The sequence below is a fragment of the Microcaecilia unicolor genome, chromosome 1 (assembly GCF_901765095.1).
Source record: "Microcaecilia unicolor chromosome 1, aMicUni1.1, whole genome shotgun sequence".
In the NCBI taxonomy this organism is placed as follows: Eukaryota; Metazoa; Chordata; class Amphibia; order Gymnophiona; family Siphonopidae; genus Microcaecilia; species Microcaecilia unicolor.
Genome location: NC_044031.1, coordinates 560,450,010 through 560,472,349, shown reverse-complemented (window position 1 = coordinate 560,472,349; position 22,340 = coordinate 560,450,010). Strand labels below are relative to the sequence as shown.

The window sequence follows — 22,340 nt, the reverse complement described above, 5'->3', positions numbered from 1 at the left end:
TAATACACAAAGCTCTCATGGTAAAGGTCATACCTTAGATGTTTAATCTCTATCTTGTGTAAATCAACAGGATTTTAATTTGCATCTTGTCTTTCATTACCTTGGATGGATCATTTACTATTTGATTTTACCATCTTGTGGCAAAATTCTACAAGATCTAAAAAGATCAATTCTACACTTTTTTGGAATTGCAGGGACGTCCAAATTGGTATAATTGAAACCCAATTTTGGACATCTCCAACTGCAGTCCGTCAAAAGGACGTCCAAATTTCAAGGGGGCGTGTCGGAGGCTTGGTGAAGGCGGGACTTAGGCGTGCCTGAGACTTGGATGTCTTTGAGCAAGGACGTCCTAAAGTAAAACTTGGATGTTTTCACCCGGACGTGTTTTTTGTTTTTTACAAATAAGGCACAAAAAGGTGCTCGAAATGATCAGATGACCACCAGAGAGAATCGGGGATCACCTCCTGTTACTCCCCCAGTGCTCACTAACCCCCTCCCACCCTCAAAAAACATCTTAAAAAATATTTTGTGCCAGCCTCAGATGTCATACTCAAATCCATGACAGCACATGCAGGTCCCTAGAGCAGTTTTAGTGGGTACTGCAGTGCACTTCAGACAGGCAGACCCAGGCCCATACTCCCCTACCTGTTAAATTTGTGGAGGAAACAGCGAGCCCTCCAAAACCCACCACAAACCCACTGTACCTACATATAGGTGCCCCCTTCATCTGTAAGGGCTATAGTAGTGGTGTACAGTTGTGGGTAGTGGGTTTTGGGGGGCTCAGCACACAAGGTAAGGGAGCTATGTATCTGGGAGCATTTTATGAATTCCACTGCAGTGCTCCCTAGGGTGCCCGGTTCGTGTCCTGGCATGTCAGGGGTACCAGTGCACTGGAAATGCTGGCTCCTCCCACATCCAAATAGCTTGCATTTGGACGTTTTTGGTTTAAAAAAAATCACCAAAAGTCAAAGACGTCCATGTCTAAGGACGTCCTTGGTATTTTTTAAACAAAAGATGGACGTCCATCTTTTTTCGAAAATACGGTTTTCCCTGCCCCCCCCGGATTTGGACGTTTTAGAAAGACATCTAAATCCAAGCATAGATGTTTCTTTCGAAAGTGCCCCTCTATACCTCAGAAAGACCTTTTTGACAGATGGCATGCACACATTCAGGTATATTAAATGATATAGCACCATATAAAATTAAGACAAATTATAAAATTATACGTAATTCAGAGAAATGGTTTGATGAAGAACTTTTGGCTCTAAAACAAGACTGCAGAAGGAATGAAAGAGTTTGGAGAAAGTCAATGTTAACAGAGGATAAAAAGAGGTGGCGATCTAAGGTACTGTCTTACAGACAATAAGAAAAAAGAATTTTATTCTAGTCAAATTGGTGATAAGATCTTAAATATACACAAACTCTTTAATCTGGATGATAACTTTTTTAATATTTCAAATTTAACATCTAATGCAGATACTATTTCTCCTGCTGCTATGACTTTAGCTACTTATTTTGAAGAAAAAGTGGCAACTATTCATAAAAAGCATTCTATTTTATACCTGACATTCCTGTGGATAGACTATGGAGTGAATCTTTACCTATGACTACTGCAGTCTTGAAATTGCTATTAAATAAATCTACCAAATCTAACGACAGTCCAGCTTATCTAATGAATAACATGACAGATATTTTATTGTCTACTTTTACTGACTGGTTAAACAATTGCTTGATAGACAGCAGGTTCTCTGAGAATGGTGGAGAAATTGTTTTGTCGCCCATTCCTAAAAATCTCACTGGGGACTTCTTATAACCCAATAATTATCGTCCAATAGCATCTATTCTATTGTTCACAAATATTATAGAGGGTTATGTTTCAAAACAGTTGGACAATTATTTATCAAATAATAATATACTACATTCAATTCAGTCAGTTTTCAGAAGAATCATAGTACAGAAACTGTAGTAGCTTCTACTGCTGCCCATGGCAAAAGCTTTGCTGAGTTAGGGCCGAAGGTCAATAGTAATAGTTTGACCAGGTTAAGCGATATTTGGAAAAGTGTGGGACTGGTTTAGGGTTTTTTTTTGTCTTCCCAAAGTTATAAAGTTCAGAAAGATGGAACTTTTTCCTTGAGTTGGTGCCTTGACTGCAGGGTCCCACAGGGTTCGTCTTTATCTCCATTACTGTTTAATATTCTCCTATAGGCATTGGGTACTATCTTGGAAAAATTTAAAGTCTCAGGACAGGACGGTTGGACGGTTTCCTAAAGGACAAGTCCATAAACCGCTACTAAACGGACTTGGAAAACTCCAAAATTCCAGGAATAACATGTATAGAATGTTTGTACGTTTGGGAAGCTTGCCAGGTGCCCTTGGCCTGGATTGGCCGCTGTCATGGACAGGATGCTGGGCTCGATGGACCCTTGGTCTTTTCCCAGTATGGCATTACTTATGTACTTATATATATATGACATACAAATGGGATCAAACCATAGTTATTAATAAAAAATTATTTACATCAAACTATTCAAAATGCAAAATAATCACTTATCTTTAACACAATTATACATTAGAACATCCCTCTCCATACATATTAAAATCTGCCCCTATGACACACAATCCAAGCCTACACCATCCCTGCTGTGATGATATGCACAAAACTAAAAAAAAACCTACTCTTGAGCAGTTGTAAATGTACACGCCTACAATGTGGGCACAATTTCTGCTGCTTATGATAGAATTTTATAAAGACACATTGGCGTCAGTCTTTATCAAATAACTAAGTAGGCACCTACTTACCCTGCGCTTAACCTAGATGGCCCTTATAAAGCTATCTTCCACACCCAGGTAGGCTGTAGGTGGAATCAGATGAAGGAGAAGCATAACTTGAGCAAACTGCAAGGAATGAGGTTTTAGAAGGGTAATTCTATAAACTATTTTCACACCTAAAATACTGTTTTAGGCATGGAGATAGGCTCATAAATTAGGTAAGTATGCAAGGTACATGCTGGCACGATTGAATTTAGGATGGATCACGGGCACAGTTTGATTTATGTGCATATTTTATAAAACATGTGCATATATGTGTAAAGTACATGCTAACATTTATGCCTGCTCAACAGCAGGGGTAATATCCACACCTTCAATCTAGGGACCCTGTTTACTAGTAGGCATGCAAACCTTTTAGCGTGTGCTAACAACAGAGACACCCATAGGAATATAATGGGTGTCTATCATTAGCGCATGCCAGTTTTTCGCACGCACTAAAAGGTTTGTGTGCGTACAGCGTGGCTTAGTAAACAGGGCCCTAGTTGTCATTTCTGCAGGATATGTTCCAGAATTTTATAAGGACACTGATCAGAGGCATATTTTCAAAGCACTTTGGGAGGCTAAGTTCCATAGGTTTCTATGGAACTTTGGGAGGCTAAGTGCTTTGAAAATGAGCTTGATAGGCACCTTCCTGTCCTATTAACCTAGGTGCCCTGTTATAAAATTACCCTCTACAGAAAAACCAGTATGGTAAGTAGTTTTGGGTAATATTATAGTGAGAATTCAACTTGACTTCTAGATTGCTTAAAATAGAAGCGGTTTAATTCAGTTCTTTGATGAAGAGTGTTTTCTAACACCTCCCCCTTAGAGTTTCTAAAAAGGATTTGAAATTTTGGAACCAAATTTAGTGAGAAAAAAAAGGTGGGTGGGGGTGGATTGAGGTATTACTTTTTGGATATATACTTTGTTTCTTTACTGATATGTACTTCCTTTTGTTATAAACTGAAAAAGATGATTTAAAAAAAGAAGAAGAGTGTAGTAGACCTCAGATGAAACAAAAAGGATGGAGTCCAGAAATCACAAGTAGATTTTATTCAAAGGACCTAATATGGGATGTGCTTCATTGTGTTGCTTGTGTCAGGGGTCAAATGATGAGAACAAGTTCATAAAACTCCCCTGTTGTATTTCTTCAATGAAAATATCACTAATAGGAACAGCTCGGAATGATAATCCAGTGCTGTCAACAAGAAGCATAATAATATAGGGGCCCTTTTACTAAGCCACATACGTGCATCAATTTGGAGTTACTGTTCGGCTACTGCGTGGCTCGGGCGGTAATTTCATTTTTTACGTGCATCTGCTACGTGCACTGGAAAATAATTTTTATTTTCCTGCGTATGGCGGAAACCAGGCACTAATTGTCATTCTACATGTGTAGACGATTACCGCATGGTTACTGCATGAGACTTTACCGCTAGGTCAATGGGTGGCGGTAAGGTCTCAGGCACAAAATGGATGTGCACCAATTTTTATTTTGCCGCACGTCCATTTTCAGCAAAAAAAAAAAAAAAAAGGGTCTTTTTGCAGGCAAGCTGAAAAATGGACCTGTGTGCGTCCAATACACGCGTCTACACCAGCACAGGCCATTTTTTGGCACACCTTAGTAAACGGACCCGTGAGTCCAGCAAGGTTATTTTGGCTGTTTCTTCCTTTGTGCTTTTCAACTTTTTTCTACACCATTTCACTGCTTATGAATTCTTTTCTTCGGGGTGGTGGGGATATTTATCTTCATTAATATGAAGGATAAGGAACCATCTGAACATCACCAATTCACACAGGAAAAAAAACAAATGGGCAGTTTGTCAATATCAAGATCCAGGACATGTTGTAGGGAGATTCCCTGTCACTATTTGGGTTTTTTGTTTGGCACTTAACCCACTACTCTTATTTATTGTACTTGTATCCCACATTTCCCCACTTATTGGTAGGTTCAATGTGGCTTACATATTATAAGAGAGTCGGTGTCACAACTGTCTGGAATGGTGAGCCCTTGGACCAAAGCTGGAGCTTTGGCAGACAAATCACCGGGGCTGGCACAGGCAGGAATCAGAACAGACTGGACTAGGATAAACAGACTCAACAAGGCAGGACAGAGGTAACCAAACACAATGGACAACACAAGAACTGGATCCAGACAAGGCAAGGAAAAGAAGGCAAAGGGCCAGAACTGGAACCCAGACAGGACAAGGCACGACTTGGAACTGGATTAAAACTGGAGCCAAGGGTAGAATCAAACAGATACACACACCAAGGGCAGGGTGTGGCTCTACAGATAAGCTTTCAGGAAACAAGATTCAAAAGCAAACTCACAGAAACAAAGGAAAGCACTGAAACACAAGATTCAAGAGAAACACAGCACAGACCTTCACGAGTAAAACACTCAGGAACAAAGACAAGCATGGATATGATCTAAACAGGTAACACAAGATTAAGAGACCTCTTGCAAAGGCAATGTAGGAAAGCTCCTGGGGTCCTTAAAAAGGAGTAGGCTGATGATGCCACAAGTAGGAAATAACAACAGGAAATGAAGCAGAAGCAGGGACACCAAAGTGAGGCTTGGCTTACAGGAAGAAGAACAGGAAATGAAGCAGAAAGACCAAAGCGAGGCTTGGCTTACAGGAAGAACAACAATAGGGGAAAAGGCAGACTGGAGAGGTCACAGAGCTAGATACAGAGAAACAGTAGGTCTGAACATAAGGCCACGGCCACAAACTTTGACAGTCGGTTACAGAGTTTCGGTTTTGTTGGAGTAAAGATCTTAATAAAAATGATCAAAACTAGCGTGAACTATCATGAGTTGACTGAGTAAGGGTTAGTATCGTTTTCATTTCTGAGGTTATTTCAGCAATATTTACGATGTTTTGAGGCAAGTAGCCACTGGAGGAAGGAGATTCCTGAAAAGGTGTGTTTTTAGTTTTTTTCAGAATTTAGAATAGTTTTCCGTAAGTTTGAGGTTTTTTGGCAACGAGTTCCAGAGTTGGATGCTAATATAGGAGAAACTTGATGCGTAAGATGATTTGTATTTCAGTGCCTTGCAACTGGGGTAGTGAAGAGTCAGGTATGATTTGCTGATTCCATCGTGTTTCTTAAAGGTACATTGATTAGTTCGGTCATGTAGTCCGGTGCAAGGCCGTAGATAATTTTGAATGCAATTGAGCATATTTTGAAGGCTATGTGTGCATTTATTGGTAGCCAGTGGAGACTCTGGAGGAGGGGTTTCAAACTTTCGAAGTGGGTTTTTCCGTATATAAGTCTGGCTGCTGTATTCTGTGCTGTCTAATTTTCTTATAATCTGGGTAGGCTGACACCATTGATTAGATCATGTAGCGGAATATGTCCCTGGGGAAGTAGGATTTTATGCATTTGAGTTTCCACATTGTGTAGAACATTTTCTTTGTTGTGATCTTAGCTTGCTTTTCGAATGTCAGGTTGCCATCTATTGTTATGCCTAGAATTTTCAAATTGTCTGAGATTGGGAGAGAGGAACCCAACGCATTGCTGGTGGAGGGGTGTTCAGTATTATATTGGGAGGAGAGAATGAGGCATTGAGTTTTATCTCTGTTGAGTTTTAAATTAAATGCTGAAGCCTTACTCCTAAGGATGCCAGCAATCCAGAGGTTACTACTTGTAGATAACCTGAAGCTCTACAATTTCAGTTACCTGCAATTAGTGGAACAACTGAGTTGAGAAATGCTTTTCAGATGACGTTAAGATAACTTTTGGTCTAGACAAATGTGCTAAAGCCACTTTCCTTAGTGGAAAGTTGAGCAAAACTGAAAACATCCCTCTAACTGATGACTGAGAAATAAAGGAACTTGAACAGAAAGGTGTATATAAATATCTAGGAGTAGAGGAAGCAGCAACAATTAGACTTATGTACATCACCGAGATTAAAAAAAAAATTATAGGAGACTAAATTCGACATTGAAGAGTACTCTAACATTATGGAATAAGATACAAGACATTAATCAGCTGGCAAATCCTGCACTCTCATACAGCTTTGGAATTGTAGAATGGCTCTTAAAGACCTTAAAAAAAATGGAAGGGTGATCAAAAAAACTTCTCCATGCCCAGGAAGTCATTTATAAAGCACCATTATTCACCTGTAGCAGGTGTTTTAATAAAGTTAAAGAATACAACTCCAAAGGGAAGTGGGAGGGTATGTAAGAATACTTGGCCTGCTGCCTTTAGAGAACATCTGCCAAAAGTGAGTGAGTGTGCTTTCCATGAGGACAAGCAGGCTGTTTTCTTGCAGTTTGGAATCCATAGCTACCTGGCTCACCAAAAACAACAATGCTAGGAAAATAGGAACTCAAAACGTTGAGACCTGAAAATCAATTAACCTGAAACAATTTACATACTAGTTGTGAAGGTGCAGCCTGGAACTAAACAAAACTGGGCCTATGGGGTGGAGTTAGATTCTAGACACCGAACAAATTCTTCAGGACTGCCTACCTGAACTGGCTGTCAGGTTGGGTATCCTGCTCAAGGCACTAACAAGATATGAATGTGTGGACAGATGACTACATCGTATCTTTCAAAATCTCCTCTATGGATGCTCACCTCAAGTGAGCTACTGACATCGCCATCGCTGACATTAAGAGCCTTGACATAAGCCTCCAGAATCAGCCCAGCCTGGGCATAAGTAAAGGAGATGCAATCCGCTAGCCAATTAGAAATTGTGTGTTTGCAGATGGCTACCCCCATCCGGTTTAAGTCAGAAGAAACAAAAAGCTGGGTGGACTGTCTATAGGCTTTAGTCCACTCCAGATAGAAGGCTAAGGCTCACTTGCAATCTAAGGTATGCAGTACACTCTCGCCAGGGTGGGCATCTGGTTTTGGGAAAAATGTTGGCAGGATGATAGACTTACTAAGATGGAACTCACTACCTTTGGAAGAAACTTTGGGTGCATGCAAAGAACTATTGTACTGTGATAAAACTTAGTGTAAAGGTGGATCAAATATTAGGGCCTGAAGTTCACTGACTCTGCAAGCTGAAGTGACCGCCACAAAAAACACAACTTTCCAGGTCAAATACTTCAGATGGCAGGAATCAAATGGCTCTAAAGGATCTATCACCAGCCAAGTGAGGACAATGTTGAGATCACATGACACAGCTGGAGGACTGACAGGGCTTTGTTAACAACAAACCTGCATGAAGTGAACAACTAGAGGTTGTACAGAGATGGGCTTACCTCCTATACAGTCAAACACTAATCGCACTTAAATGAACTTTACAGAATTGGTTTTCAAATCAGACTCAGAGAGGTGCAGGAGGCACTCAAGCAGTTTTTGTGTAGGGCTGGTGAGAGAATCTAAGGCCTTGCATTCACACCAGATAGCAAACCTCATCCACTTAAATGAGTAACACCTCTTAACTGAAGTCTTTTGTAGAAGCTAGCAAGATGCGATCATGTCAAAAGGAAGTGTTATGAAACTAACTCCATATGGAGTGACCATAAATACAAGATGGTGACATATTGTAACCGTGAATAAATTTCAAACATAACTAGTTTGTGACCAAGCTATCTTATCCATGAGCAATAAAAAAAAGATTTGTAACAAACATCCAATAAATTTGCATAAATAATAAAGCATGAACACAGTTCATTTATGACCACCCTTGTGTAAATGTCAGTAAGTGATATCAACTGAGACAAACGTGTGTGCATCCGTGATAAAACAAGGGCATAATTTTTAGGACATGTTTCTTTTGTGACCAGCAATATATGAACAAACAATGTGAACTATTAGTGACCAGCAATCCAGATAGTGAAATGAAGATGAATCTTATGAAAAAAAGCAGACTAACTAATGTGGTAATTCTCAGAAAAAATAAAAGCTATCTGGAATGGAAATGGTCCAAACAATCTAAAAACCCAAATAAGTCACAATCAAAAAATTGTCCAGTCTCAAAAAAAATCAATCATAAAGGAATTGGAAAGTACAATTTTGGAAGGAGAAAAATGCTTGTTGAGTCTCACAGTATATTGTCCAGTCTTAAAATTGCTCATAACTGCAATGATAAAATTTTATGCAAACATCAACATTACAGGGGACTAGAGCACAAATGGTTCATAAAGCGGTGAGTTCTCATGAAAAGCAATGATCTACTTTCTACTTGATGAGCCGCTTGTGCTCTAGTCCCAAATGATTCCAAATTCTGAACCCCCTGCCCTGGGAGGCACCAATGTCCGAGTCTAGGTGCTCTTGGCTCATGAAAGTGGATTCTACCACCATGGAATAGTGAGGAAGCTGAAACTTCTCAGACATATGGGAGCCTTTTGGACTCTACATAAGAGTTGGCCTTCTTGTGTACAGAATGTATTGGGGGGGGGGGGGGGCTATTGCTTCTTCTATATATTCCTCAGGAGGCAACTTTCTCCTTTCATGGGAAGAGAGAGAGATCTGAAGAGATACAAAGGAACCCCTCCTCCAAGAGGACCTTTGGTGCTTCCACACACTGCCATGAACAGTCAATCAGACTCGTATAAGTAATCCTCCATGAATGTCTGAGCCTGCACCTGCCTCAACCTACTGACAGGCCTGGTCAGACCCTGGACAGGGCGCCGAGGAATGTGTGATCTCCATTGCCCTAAAGGAGTGAATATCAACACTATCTCTGATGACCTGCGAGGTACTGGCATTGATGTATGAGCTTCAGGCAAGATATGGACTTCCAGAATGGACCCAAAGTCAAAGCCATCAATGCTTCAGCACTGCATCAAGTTTGGAGGTGACCCCATGTCCTCTTGGAGTATGGTCTGGATTCTGTAAAGGCTGGGGCTCAGGAAGTGTAGTCACATCCTTCAAACACATTAGGGAAGGTAGACACTGGCCCTGTGTGAACACTTACACAAAAAGTCCTTGTTTGCCGTCAGACACCGTCAACTTTAAAGGGCTTAGTGTTCTGTCTTTCTCACTAACCCTGCTTTAAACCATCTGAGCGCTTTCCTGTGACTAGAGGAAGTGTACAAAAATCTGCAGTTCTACTATTGCTGTTGCCTGTCATAATTCAACTTTTCGGGCAAAGGAGCTTGCTCCACCCTTGTTTGACATCAGATATTGTCAGCTTTAAAGGGCTTAGGGCCAGATTCTATACAAGGTACCTAAAAAGTCTGCACAGTAAACATTTCTGCCTAAACGTATTCTATAAGCCCAAATTTAGGCACGGTATATAAAATATGCTTAGTTGATATCCAAGCCTAAAATTACATGCCTCCATTTACACCAACAAAAATGTGGTGTAAATCTCTGTGCATAGATTTACACGCATGGGGCCATAGTCTATAACTACACACGTAAATTTGGGAATGTCCATGGAATGCCCAGTTCCCCACCCACAGCCACACCCCTTCTGAACTGCACATATTAAAATTTAGGTGGTTCATTACAGAATACGCTTAGCAAGTTATGAATGTAAACTCTATTGCCAATTAGTGCTCATTATTAAGTGCTGTTATCAATGCTGATTTGCTTGTTAAGCCAAATAAGTTATGCATGTTCTTATAGAATATGCCTGGATTTCAGTGCAGATCTCTAGAAGTACTATATAGAATCTGGCATTTAGTGTTCTGTCACTAAGCCTGGAGTGGAGGAGTGGCCTAGTGGTTAGGGTGGTGGACTTTGGTCCTGGGGAACTGAGGAACTGAGTTCGATTCCCACTTCAGGCACAGGCAGCTCCTTGTGACTCTGGGCAAGTCACTTAACCCTCCATTGCCCCTGCCATGAGTGGGAAAGCGTGGGGTACAAATGTAACAACAACAAAAAAAACCCACCTTGAATGCTTTCCTTTGGTTGCTGGTTTAATCATGAATTGGTTAAGGAGTGTGACTGTTCAGGTCCTTATCTGCTGTCACTTACTATGTTACTACAAATGGTTACTGAGATCAGAAAAACATTAGGTAAAGGGCTGCAGATGACATTGCTTTGACGCAGTTGATCATCAGCAATTGTTGGTTAGTCTGAGTCTTTGTGCATGGCTAGGAAAGAATGATATTTAAAGCTTAATTATCCATCTGTTAGGAAAATGCAAAGAAAATATTTTTTGGAGGCCTCTTTCTTATATCAGGGAGTAAAAATTTGGAATAGCCTACCATTGTGTATTAGGTCAATTCAATCATATCCACTGTTTTGGAAGTCTCTAAAAACTTATTTATTTACAGATGTGGAGTAATAGATGATGAGATAAAGGATAATAATGTATTGTTCTTGATGAATTTTTACGATTAACTTGCTGTAATGCTCCTGGAATACAGGATCCAATTCTTAATTGTAACACACTTAGAATCTTAATGGAACCTAGTGGAATATAAGAATAGCAAAACCCACACAAAATAAGAAAGGGATGCGAGCTGAGGGGAGATACACAAAACCTCACTTCTCTGCGGAAAAAGTCAAACTGGCTTGGGTTCTCTGTGGTGGCAGCAGGCAGGAAGGTGGCATGCATGGTGTGCCACCTTCAAAGGCTTCTCCAAGTTGCTAGAGACCAGTTTCCATGCAGGGCTCTGTCAGATGAAGTCCCTCATCAGTGTGGTAATTTTATTCTGCTTGTCCTTAAAGAATATTCTATACTGGTTATTTATAACTAACCTACCTAATTTACATCGATTCAAAGTGGCTTAACAGAAAATAAATCAACATGCAAAGTTGAGAATGACAAATAACCAATGCAAGAATACAGTAACAATGATATCCTAAAAAATTTACAAAATAGAAATGGTTTCACTGCCATTGAAAATTTTACTAGCTTGGAATATATGTTTTCAACAAATTTTGGACAATCCATTTATACATTTAATTGAGGGAAAACTACATATTAGAGACAGAAAACATGATGAGAACCTAGTTGCAGGACAGGTAATAAAATGAGCAAGGTGTTCCAAACCTAAAGTATTCAAAGTTTTGCAAACTAAGGAAGTTGTTTTTAACTCAATGCATGCCTCAATAGGTAGCCAGTGCAACCGAATCATCAACGGCATAGCTCTATCAAATTTATGGGAAATAAAATCAATTTAGCAGCAGTATTTTGAAACAACTGAAGCTTATAATTTAGCTGTAGTCCCTAAATGTAGAGAATTACAATAATCAAGCTCTGGAAGAATTATTTCTTGAACTATAACCCTAAAATGGTTTGTATTGAAAAAAAAAAACCCAAAATAAACAAAAAAAGACCTAACAGAACACAGCTGTCTTAGCCTGTAAAAAGCTCTTCTAACAAGACAGTTAATTTGAGGCTCAAATAAGACAAGACTTCAATCTAGTATTATACCCAATACCTTGCACTGGAGCCTTGATTGAGATACAGGAATCCTGGTTAAAGTAGTACATTCTCATTCACAGTAACCAGGTATCCCTGAGTTGTCATGTGGCACAGCCTTGATCCAGTCTGGACTGTGAAAGCACAAAGGCACCATGGCTGGAAACAGGGAATCTCATACACACATTACTATGATGTGACTAGCATTGTAGACCATGTGCATTTCATGGAGTGGTATTACCTGCAATTCCTGTAGGTCCTCTCTTCCTGCTTAGGTGATTTCAAGTGATGTATGCGCAATCTATGGCCCCCAGAACTGAGTGTATCTCAGCTATGCAAAGAAGTCCAGCAGTGTTTGCTCCCTCTGCTCTTAGCTGTGTGGAAAGACGACGTAATCATGCAGCCTTCTGAGCAGAGCTCGCAGGAAGGAGTTTATGCAGTAGTAGGTGGCAGACTGTGTGATGTGTTGGCCCCAAAGAATGTTGGAAATTGCTTGTTACAAGGAAGGGAAGGGCTATGGTAACCTTCACATCCAGAAGGAAGGAATGGCTCCTTAGTTTGAGGCCACAGACTGTGTGATGTGTTGGCCCCAAAGAATGTTGGAAATTGCTTGTTACAAGGAAGGAAAGGGCTATGATAACCTTCACATCCATAACCAAGGCAAGGCTCCCTAGGTTTGGGGGGTCACTATATATATATATTTTTTACAGCTCACATACGTCAGTGATGTGGTAGCCTTATTAAAGTGGTACTTCAAGAATACAACCTCCTTTGTGAGCTGTTAAAAAAAAGAAAAACATCTCACTCATGTAGATTCTATGGGCTCTATACCTCTACCTTCTGTGCTGGGCCAAGGGCCATGGCTGGACATGTTGCTGTCTTTTTTGCCTTCTCTTCAGCATCTTCCTTCTTCAGGTTAACATACACCCCCCACCCCACCCCCCATAGCCTGGGGTACAGCAGAAAGTCTGGTGATGCCACAACTGTGCTTCACAACATTGAAGTTACCCCTGATATTCAAAGCACTGCAAAATATATGCCAAAAAAGCTGTTATAGATAGATAGATAGATAGATAAATGTCATCACTTGGCTGCGATGGCGACACTGAATACTGCTGTTATCCAAATACTATCTGGTCACAACACCGAATACCCCAAAACGCTCTTGCAGTTACCTAGATATCTATCAGCAGTCAGTAACAAAATTTGGATAGCCGGCAGTGGTAAATATTGTACATACCTGGTGTAGTTATCTGGATAAAGCCAACTTTATCTGAATAATTGCCACCTACGTTTTTGAATATTGATCTGTATAATTTTTAAAATGTCCTCTCTTGAGTCCACACTTCTAGCCTAGAATGGGTGGCAGAGCTGGTGGTTGGGAGGCGGGGGGCTAGTGTGGGCAGACGTATACGGTCTGTGCTGGGGCTGGTGGTTGGGAGGCGGGACTAGTGCTGGGCAGACTTATACGGTCTGTGCCAGAGCCGGTGGTGGGTGGCAGGGATAGTGCTGGGCAAACTTATACGGTCTGTGCCAGAGCCGGTGGTGGGTGGCAGGGATAGTGCTGGGCAGACTTATACGGTCTGTGCCAGAGCTGGTGGTTGGGAGGCGGGGATAGGGCTGGCCAGACTTATATGGTCTGTGCACTGAAGAGGACAGTACAAATAAAAAAGTAGCACATATGAATTTATCTTCTTGGGCAGACTGGATGGACCGTGCAGGTCTTTTTCTGCCGTCATCTACTATATTACTATGTTCTGCTATCTGAGGTATGTATTTTTCATGTTGCAGTGCGATATCTACGATATAGCAGTACCCCAAAACTAGCTGGATTGATCAAAAGCTGTTTAAAAATCAGTAATAAAATCCCCCCAAGAAATGTAATAAATGCTAAAAGAAAAGAAGAATCTTCTGATCTTGGGCAAGTCACTTAACCCTCCATTATCTCAGGTATAAACTTAGATTGTCAGCCCTCCAGGGATAGGGAAATACCCAGTGTGCCTGAATGTAACTCACCTTGGACTACGACTGAAAAGGTGTGAGCAAAATCCAAACAAACAAATAAATAAAATAATATGTTGTTCATTTAGCTAACAAGTAAAAGCAAAGTTGCTCACAGTAACAGGTGTTCTCAGGACAGCAGAATTAGTCCTTATGCATACGTCATGCCACACAGCCTGGCCAGAGAAAAGATGAACAAAGCTCTCATTTCATAGACCATAGGACTATTAAAAACAGCAACAAGTTTTAACACACTACTACAATAAAATCCAATAACTCCATGAATTGGGATATCTACTGATGATTGTCTTTATTTATGTAATTTTGCTAATACCTTGATTGCCTTTTCTCTAAAATGAAATGTTTTTCTGTAATGCATAGTACTGAATGCTTCCATATGGCCTCAATTGCTATGCCACTGAACTTTATTGCTAAGAAAGTAAAAGTTATTCTAGAAACATAAGGTGGAAACCACCAACACTTTTTGTCTCATTCATGATAGTTAAATCCAAAGGCATATAAAAAAGGCATATTTTCAAAGCACTTAGACTTACAAAGTTCTATAGGTTACTATGTAAAGTGGTAAGTCTAAGTGCTTTGAAAATGAGCCCCAAAGTCAACCTGAAAATGTGGGACATAAATTATTCCTTAGAATATTGTACACAAACTTTGATGTATAAAAATTCAAACTCCAATTCAAGTTTACATGTATTTAGTTTATTTGCTATATATCAACTATGAGCTTATAGTACTTAAATCCATTACAGGATTGTTTATAGTCAGATCCATAAAGACAATACTACTGCTGTGGAAGACCAAAGGGGAGAAATGCTGCTTGTTTGTTTACAACTCAATTTTCCTAATGTTCTAAATATATAGACTATATTCTAATAGGAATAAAGAGCTACAAAAACAGACAAATGAAAATGAGACCCTGCATTTCTATTCACATTCAGCATTAATATATTAGATTATTTGCCCTTTTGTAACCATAGCAGTAAGCTTTCTTTATTTAAATTTTAAACTCCTTAAAGAGCTGAACATATTAAAGTACTATACATCTACATCTACTCAAGCCAACCCATTTGGCTTTACTCCATTTGTAGAATAATTTAAAGTGCTATAAGCAACCCGTCAATCAACACTTTTCTATAAGAACAAACTACTTTTAAACATTAATTTACAAAATAATATACAATGTGCATCTTTAATAGCCTAAACTCCAGCACAAACTCACTGTCACATTTATAACAGCAATTTTGTTTGCACAACATAAAATGTAAGCTTTGCAACTAGAAATATTAGTAAAGCCTTTATTGCCACAATGGCTTCTTATCAATTTTCCTACAAAAAGAGATATATTACTAATGACATATTCTACACTGTCATTTGTTTGAGGTCACATGACAGGAATTTTGCATATTCCACAAATCTACTGACTTACAATATTGTCTATCTCTAGCATATATTACTCCATTTTCTCCAGAGTTGGTAACAACTGTAATTTACAACATATACCCACTCAAAAATTCACAATTATTGTTTTCTCATTTGGACAAGAATAAGCTATGTAATGCTCTTGGAGTTGATGTGCTATAAGGCTAAATAGTTTAGAGCTATAAATATCTCTGCCACTCTAACCATATTAAAGAAAAATGCTTCCATTTCTCAGACTTTTTATAATTCTGATAATGCCCTGCTACAGCTACATATATTTTACATTGCTTTTATTAGCTGTATGTGTGTGTGTGTGTGTGTATATGTGTGTGTGTGTGTGTATGTATATATATATATATATATATATATATATATATATATATATATATATATATACATACACACACACACACGCATATACACACACATACACATATATGTGTGTATATATATATATATATATTACATCTTATAAAACTGTCACTCTGTTTTGCAAGAATTTCAGCCAGCAAACCCACTGCACGCAGCATTTGTCCCAGACCTGTTTCATTATTGTTTTAACAGCACATGAAAAAAATTTTTTTTTCCCTTCAGTGTAGTCAATATCCATGGTGCTACATTAAGGTTACCTTTTGGAGTGCAACTGTGTCTAGTAAATAGCAAAGTATTACATCTTAATTCATACTTTATATATTTTGGGTAAACATTTTAGGCATTTCTTATATTATGCTGGTTCTTAATGGTGATACTCTAAACTTTGTTAAATGTAAAGTATAATTTATGTTCACTGAATGCTGCTCTGCTTTAAAAGATCTTCAGTACGCACAAAAATAGACATAGGTTTGGGACAAAACCCTGCAAACATATATACACATAGATAAAACAGAACTATTCAAAAGCCCAGATTTCAATGTCTTGTACAAAGAAATCTTCTTTTTTAGAAAGTATAGGATTCCCAAATGTTTTACAAGAATGACTTCTTCCATGGTATAGATCGCCATCCAGCCACAAAGCAAATTCTCCTCTGTAAAATAAAAAAATAATGTATGTGTGTCAAGTTGTATTAACTACCACATTTTCATTTACATTTTGCAGAATGCGTTAACTTAAAAAGAATTAAATTCTGAAGGAGTAAATGTGTATCATGTTAAGAGACACAATCATGAAGTCATTTTGAATTAATGTTTTTATCTTACTGTGAACTGTCAATTACAGAAGTACAACTAGTTAGCCAATAAAAATAAGCAAAACATACAAGTTGAAAAGTGCATATTAAGGGGTCTTTTTATTAAGCTGCGAGAAAAAGCACACTGAGGTAGTGGCAAGGGCCGTTTTTCCTGCGCACCAGGGCTCTTTTTACCGCAGCGGATAAAATGCACCCTCCCCCCAAATGGCTACGTGGTAAGATAACCCTTACTGCATGGCCGTGCGGAGGGGAGCACTTACTGCCACCTGAGGTGGTGGTAAGGGCTCCTGCAGTAACCGGGCAGTGCACGACGATGCCTGATTACCGCCAGGTGAGTGCCACGCTACAGGAAAAAAAACATTTACAGAGCGCCAGAAATGGTGCATGCTCCAGCCGGAATTACCGCCGACGGCCATATTGGCCCGGCGATAATTCTGGATTAGTGAGCGGTAAGCCCACATTGGGCTTACTGCCGCTTTGAAAAAGACCCCCTTAGTGTGACAAAACAGCATGCTTCTCCTTTCCTTATTTGCAAACTCATGCATTTCTGTGCAGGAACTGAGCATTAAAAGACATGGTAAAAAAATCTCTCATTAGGGTGACAAGAGTTGTATCAGGCTTGCTGTGTGTGTCTTTGTGCCTATGTGAACAGACTACAGATAGACAATGGAGACTCCCTAATGGGTGCTACTGCTTGGGTAAAACACATCAAATGCTGTCCCACAGCTTCCCCCATGTAACAGGCCTCGTCATGAAAATCATACATATGAAATCTAAGTATTATGTTAAACACTTTGAAGGTAATACTGTAACCAGTTACTTAGTTGTGCAAATAGTGCACATCTGATACAGGCATGCTCTGAGGACAGCAAAATACAGTCTTCATACATTAGTGACATTATCACTGGAGCCCAGACTAGAGCTATTTACTCAAATTTTAGAGCATTCTGAAGATGCTCTATTGAGCACACGTGGTGCTTCCTGTATGGTTTGATATAGCGAAGATACGTACCTGTAGCAGGTATTCTCCGAGAACAGCAGGCTTCTTATTCTCACAAGTGGGTAGACGCCATCCCGCGTCGCCCAGCTCGGCAAATATCCCGTAGAAAAATCAAGAGCTTTTTGGAGTGCGAGCACAGCTCAGTTAAATACAAAAGCAAAAAATACCAACCAAACAAAAAAACCCCAAAACAAATAAAAACACAAGGGCGGGATTGTGAGCATAAGAAGCCTGCTGTCCTCGGATAATACCAGTTACAGGTAAGTTATCTTTGCTTTCTCCGAGGACAAGCAGGTTTGCTTCTTCTCACAAGTGGGGAATCCCTAGCATCCAGGCTCACCCAAAACAACAAACATTGGTCAATTGCGAGGACTTAACTCAGATTAACCTGAAACTATATAGAAACTAGATGGGAGTGCATCCTGGAACAGAAAAAAACGGGCCTAGGAGGGTGGAGTTGGATTCTAGACCCCAAACCAATTCTGCAAAATTGACTGCCCAAACTGACTGTCGCGTCGAGTATCCTGCTCAAGGCAGTAGTGAGATGTGAATGTGTGGACTGAAAACCACTTCGCAGCCTTGCAAATCTCTTCAATGGAGGCTGACTTGAATTGGGCTACCAAAGCAGCCATGGCTTTGACATTATGAGCTGTGACATGACCTTCCAAAGTCAGTCCAGCCTGGGCATAAGCGAAAGAAATGCAATCTGCCAGACCAACTGGATGTGATGTGTTTCCCGATGGCAACCCCCATCCTGTTGGGATCAAAAGAAACAAAAAGTTGGGCGGACAGTCTGAAGGGCTTCGTCCGCACCATATAAAAGGCCAACGCTCTCTTGCACTCCAAGGTGTGCAAGCTGCTTTTGCCAGGATGGGCATGAGGTCTGGAAAAGAATGTTGGCAAGACAACTGACTGGTTCACAAGGAACTCTGACACCACCTTCGGCAGGAACTTAGGGTGTGTGAAGAGGACTACTCTGTTGTGATGAAACTTAGTATAAGGTGCATCCAACTAAGGCCTGAAGCTCACTGACCCTACGAGCTAAAGTAACAGCCACCAAGAAAATGACCTTCCAGGTCAAGTACTTCAGATAGAAGGAATTCAGTGGCACAAAAGGAGCATTCATCAGCTTGGTGAGAATGACGCTGAGATCCCATGACACTGGTGGAGGTTTGACAGGGGCTTTGACAAAAGCAAACCTCTTATGTCGCAAACTAGAGGCTGTCCAGAGATAGGCATACCTTCTATATGTTGATAAGCACTAATAGCACTAAGGTGAACCCTTACGGAGTTGGTGTTGGACCAGACTCTGATAAGTGTAAAAGGTATTCAAGCAGGGTCTGTGTATGACAAGAAAGGGGATCCATGGCCTTGCTGTCACACCAGAAGGCAAACCTCCTCCATTTAAAAGAGTAACCCATGTTTTCTACCTTTGTTCTCTGGCAATTTTTTATCTGATCAACTTGTTCCCAGTTTCTGATTGCACTTCCCTCTGCCTGTGTTCTTAATTCTGTTTCCAGGGCCTCCTTATACATTTGCAGTTTCTTTTCTCTCCTTCACTTTCTGTCCTACATCCATCTTTGGCACTGATTTTTCATGTTTAGCTTTCTTCCATTTTTCTGCCTCCATCTCAAATCTATCCCTTCCATTCCCCTCCCCTCCATCCATGTGCAGCACCTCCCTCCTTCTCTTTTCCTTTCCCTTCCATCCATGTGAATCATATCCTCCCTCTCTTCTTTCTCCCTCCATCCATATGCACCATCTCATCCCTTTTCCTGCACCCATATGAACCATCTCCTCACTCCCTCTTCACTTCCCTTGCATCTAGCATCACTCCTCTGTATCCCTATCAGTTCTCCATGTCCAGCAATGTTGTTCTATATCCTTGTCCCTATGATCTCACCCCATTCATCTCTTAGAGAGCCTGGCTGAATTGCTGCTGGGAAGATGATCAAGTTTGGTCAGGGGTGTAGCTATGGGTGGGCCTGGATGGGCCCTGGCCCACCCAGAAGCACAGTCCCAACACCTCTGTGTTTTCCAATCCTCACCCTCTCCCACCCCGCCGCAGCACTTGCATTTAATTCTGTTGGCGCTGCTCCTGTACCTCACAGTCTCCCACCCCCGCAGCAGCGCTTACACTTTGCTATCGGCAATTCCTGACAGCAACTCACAGATGCGGTGCCGACGTCCTGCTCTGTGGCTTTCCCTCTGCCGTGCTGATGCAACTTACTGTTTACGCAGGGTGGGACGTGGCAGAGGGAAAGCCCCAGAGCAGGACTTTGGCACTGTGTCTGTGAGTTGCTGTCAGGCAGCGCCGATAGCAAAGTGCAAGCGCTGCCGCGGGGATGGGAGACTGTGAGGTGCAGGAGCAGGATGCCGCATCTGTGAGTGGCAGTGCCAATAGCATTAAATGCAAGCGCTGCAGTGGGGGTGGGAAAGGGTGAGGAAGACAGTGGGGAGCTGGCCCTGCAAGGGGAGGGGGGCTGAAGGGAAGGGAGAGGTGATGGACTTGTGTGTGTGTGGGGGGGGGGGGGGGTGAGAAAGACAGTGGGGTGCTGGCCCTGCAAGGGGAGTGGGATGAAAGGGCTGAAGGGGAGAGGGGCTGGACTTGTTGGGGGGGGGGGGGTAAGAAAGATGCGGAGGTGCTTGCCCTGGGAGGGGAGGGGCCTAAAGGGAAGAGAAAAGTGCTGGACCTGCAAGTGCCAGGGGGTTGGAGGGAAGGGAGAGAGGTTGGAGGGACGGGGAGAGGTGCTGGATTTGCAAGGGGGGGGGTGGAGGGGAAAGGTGCTGGATATGCAGGGGGGGTTGGAGAGAAAGGGGAGATGTGCTGGACGTAGGAGGGCTGGATGAAAGGGGGAGAGGTGCTGAACATGTGGGGGGGGGGGCTGGATGAAAGGGAGAGAGGTGCTGAACATGTGGTAAGGGAGCGCTGAATGAAAGAGAGAAAGGTGCTGGACATGTAGGGAGAGAGTTGCTGGATATGTAGGGAGGGGGGCTGGAGGAGAGGTGCTGGATATGCAGGAGATGGATGAAGGAAAGGAGAGAGGTGGACCTGCGAGGAGGGCTGGAGCAAAGGGAGAAAGGTGCTGGACATATGGGAGGGGATAGAGGGAAGGGACAGAGATGCTGGACAAGGGGATTTGTTTTAAATTTACTACACTGTAGTTTCATTGCATGCCCCCTAGTCCTAGTATTTTTGGAAAGCGTGAACAGACGCTTCACATCCACCTGTTCCACTCCACTCATTATTTTATATACCTCTATCATGTCTCCCCTCAGCCGTCTCTTCTCCAAGCTGAAAAGCCCTAGCCTCCTTAGTCTTTCTTCATAGGGAAGTCGTCCCATCCCCGCTATCATTTTAGTCGCTCTTCGCTGCACCTTTTCCAATTCTACTATGTCTTTCTTGAGATGCGGCGACCAGAATTGAATACAATACTCAAGGTACGGTCGCACCATGGAGCGATACAACAGCATTATAACATCCTCACACCTGTTTTCCTTACCTTTCCTAATAATACCCAACATTCTATTTGCTTTCCTAGCCGCAGCAGCACACTGAGCAGAAGGTTTCAGTGTATTATCAACGATGACACCCAGATCCTTTTCTTGGTCCGTAACTCCTAACGTTGAACCTTGCATGACGTAGCTATAATTCGGGTTCTTATTTCCCACATGCATGACCTTGCACTTGCTCACATTAAACGTCATCTGCCATTTAGCCGCTCAAGTATCCCAGTCTTGTAAGGTCCTTCTGTAATTTTTCACAATCCTGTTGCAAGTTAACGACTTTGAATAACTTTGTGTCATCAGCAAATTTAATTACCTCGCTAGTTACTCCCATCTCTAAATCATTTATAAATATATTAAAAAGCAGCAGTTCTAGCACAGACCCCTGAGGAACCCAAATACCCTTTCTCCATTGTGAATACTGCCCATTTAACCCCACTCTCTGTTTCCTATCCTTCAACCAGTTTTTAATCCACAATAGGACATTTCCTCCTATCCCATGACCCTCCAATTTCATCGGTAGCCTTTCATGAGGGTACCTTGTCAAACGCTTTTTGAAAATCCAGATACACAATATCAACCAGCTCCCCTTTGTCCACATGTTTGTTTACTCCTTCAAAGAACTGAAGTAAATTGGTCAGGCAAGATTTCCCCACACAAAAGCCATGCTGACTTGATCTCAGTAATCCATATCCTCGGATGTGCTCTGTAATTTTGTTTTTGATAATAGCCTCTACCATTTTCTCCGGCACTGATGTCAGACTCAGCGGTCTATAATTTCCCGGATCTCCCCTGGAACCTTTTTTAAAAATCGGCATTACACTGGCCACCCTCGATTTTAAGGATAAATTGCATATCACTAACAGTAGCTCCGCAAGCTCATTTTTCAGTTCTATCAGTACTCTAGGACGAATACCATCCGGTCCAGGAGATTTGCTACTCTTCAGTTTGCTGAACTGCCCCATTACGTCCTCCAGGTTTACCGTGAAGTCAGTAAGTTTCTCCGACTCGTCCGCTTGAAATACCATTTCCGACACCGGTATCCCACCCAAATCTTCCTCGGTGAAGACCTTGATCGCCCCTTTTACCCCTCGGTCATCCAGCGGCCCAACCAATTCTTT

The 22,340-nt window shown here is 41.4% G+C and overlaps 1 protein-coding gene across 4 annotated transcripts in view; it reads right to left on the bottom strand.

The window, feature by feature from the left end:
• Nucleotides 1-15,931: 15,931 nt before the first annotated feature.
• The window catches only part of OXR1 (oxidation resistance 1), a 388,442-nt gene continuing 382,033 nt past the window's right edge, over nucleotides 15,932-22,340 (bottom strand). For all 4 annotated transcript variants that reach the window (XM_030217988.1, XM_030217996.1, XM_030218005.1 and 1 more), the window contains one exon: nucleotides 15,932-16,550. In XM_030217988.1, the coding sequence (XP_030073848.1) occupies nucleotides 16,415-16,550 (136 nt within the window). In that variant the 3' untranslated portion in view covers nucleotides 15,932-16,414. The remainder of the gene's footprint in view (nucleotides 16,551-22,340) is intronic.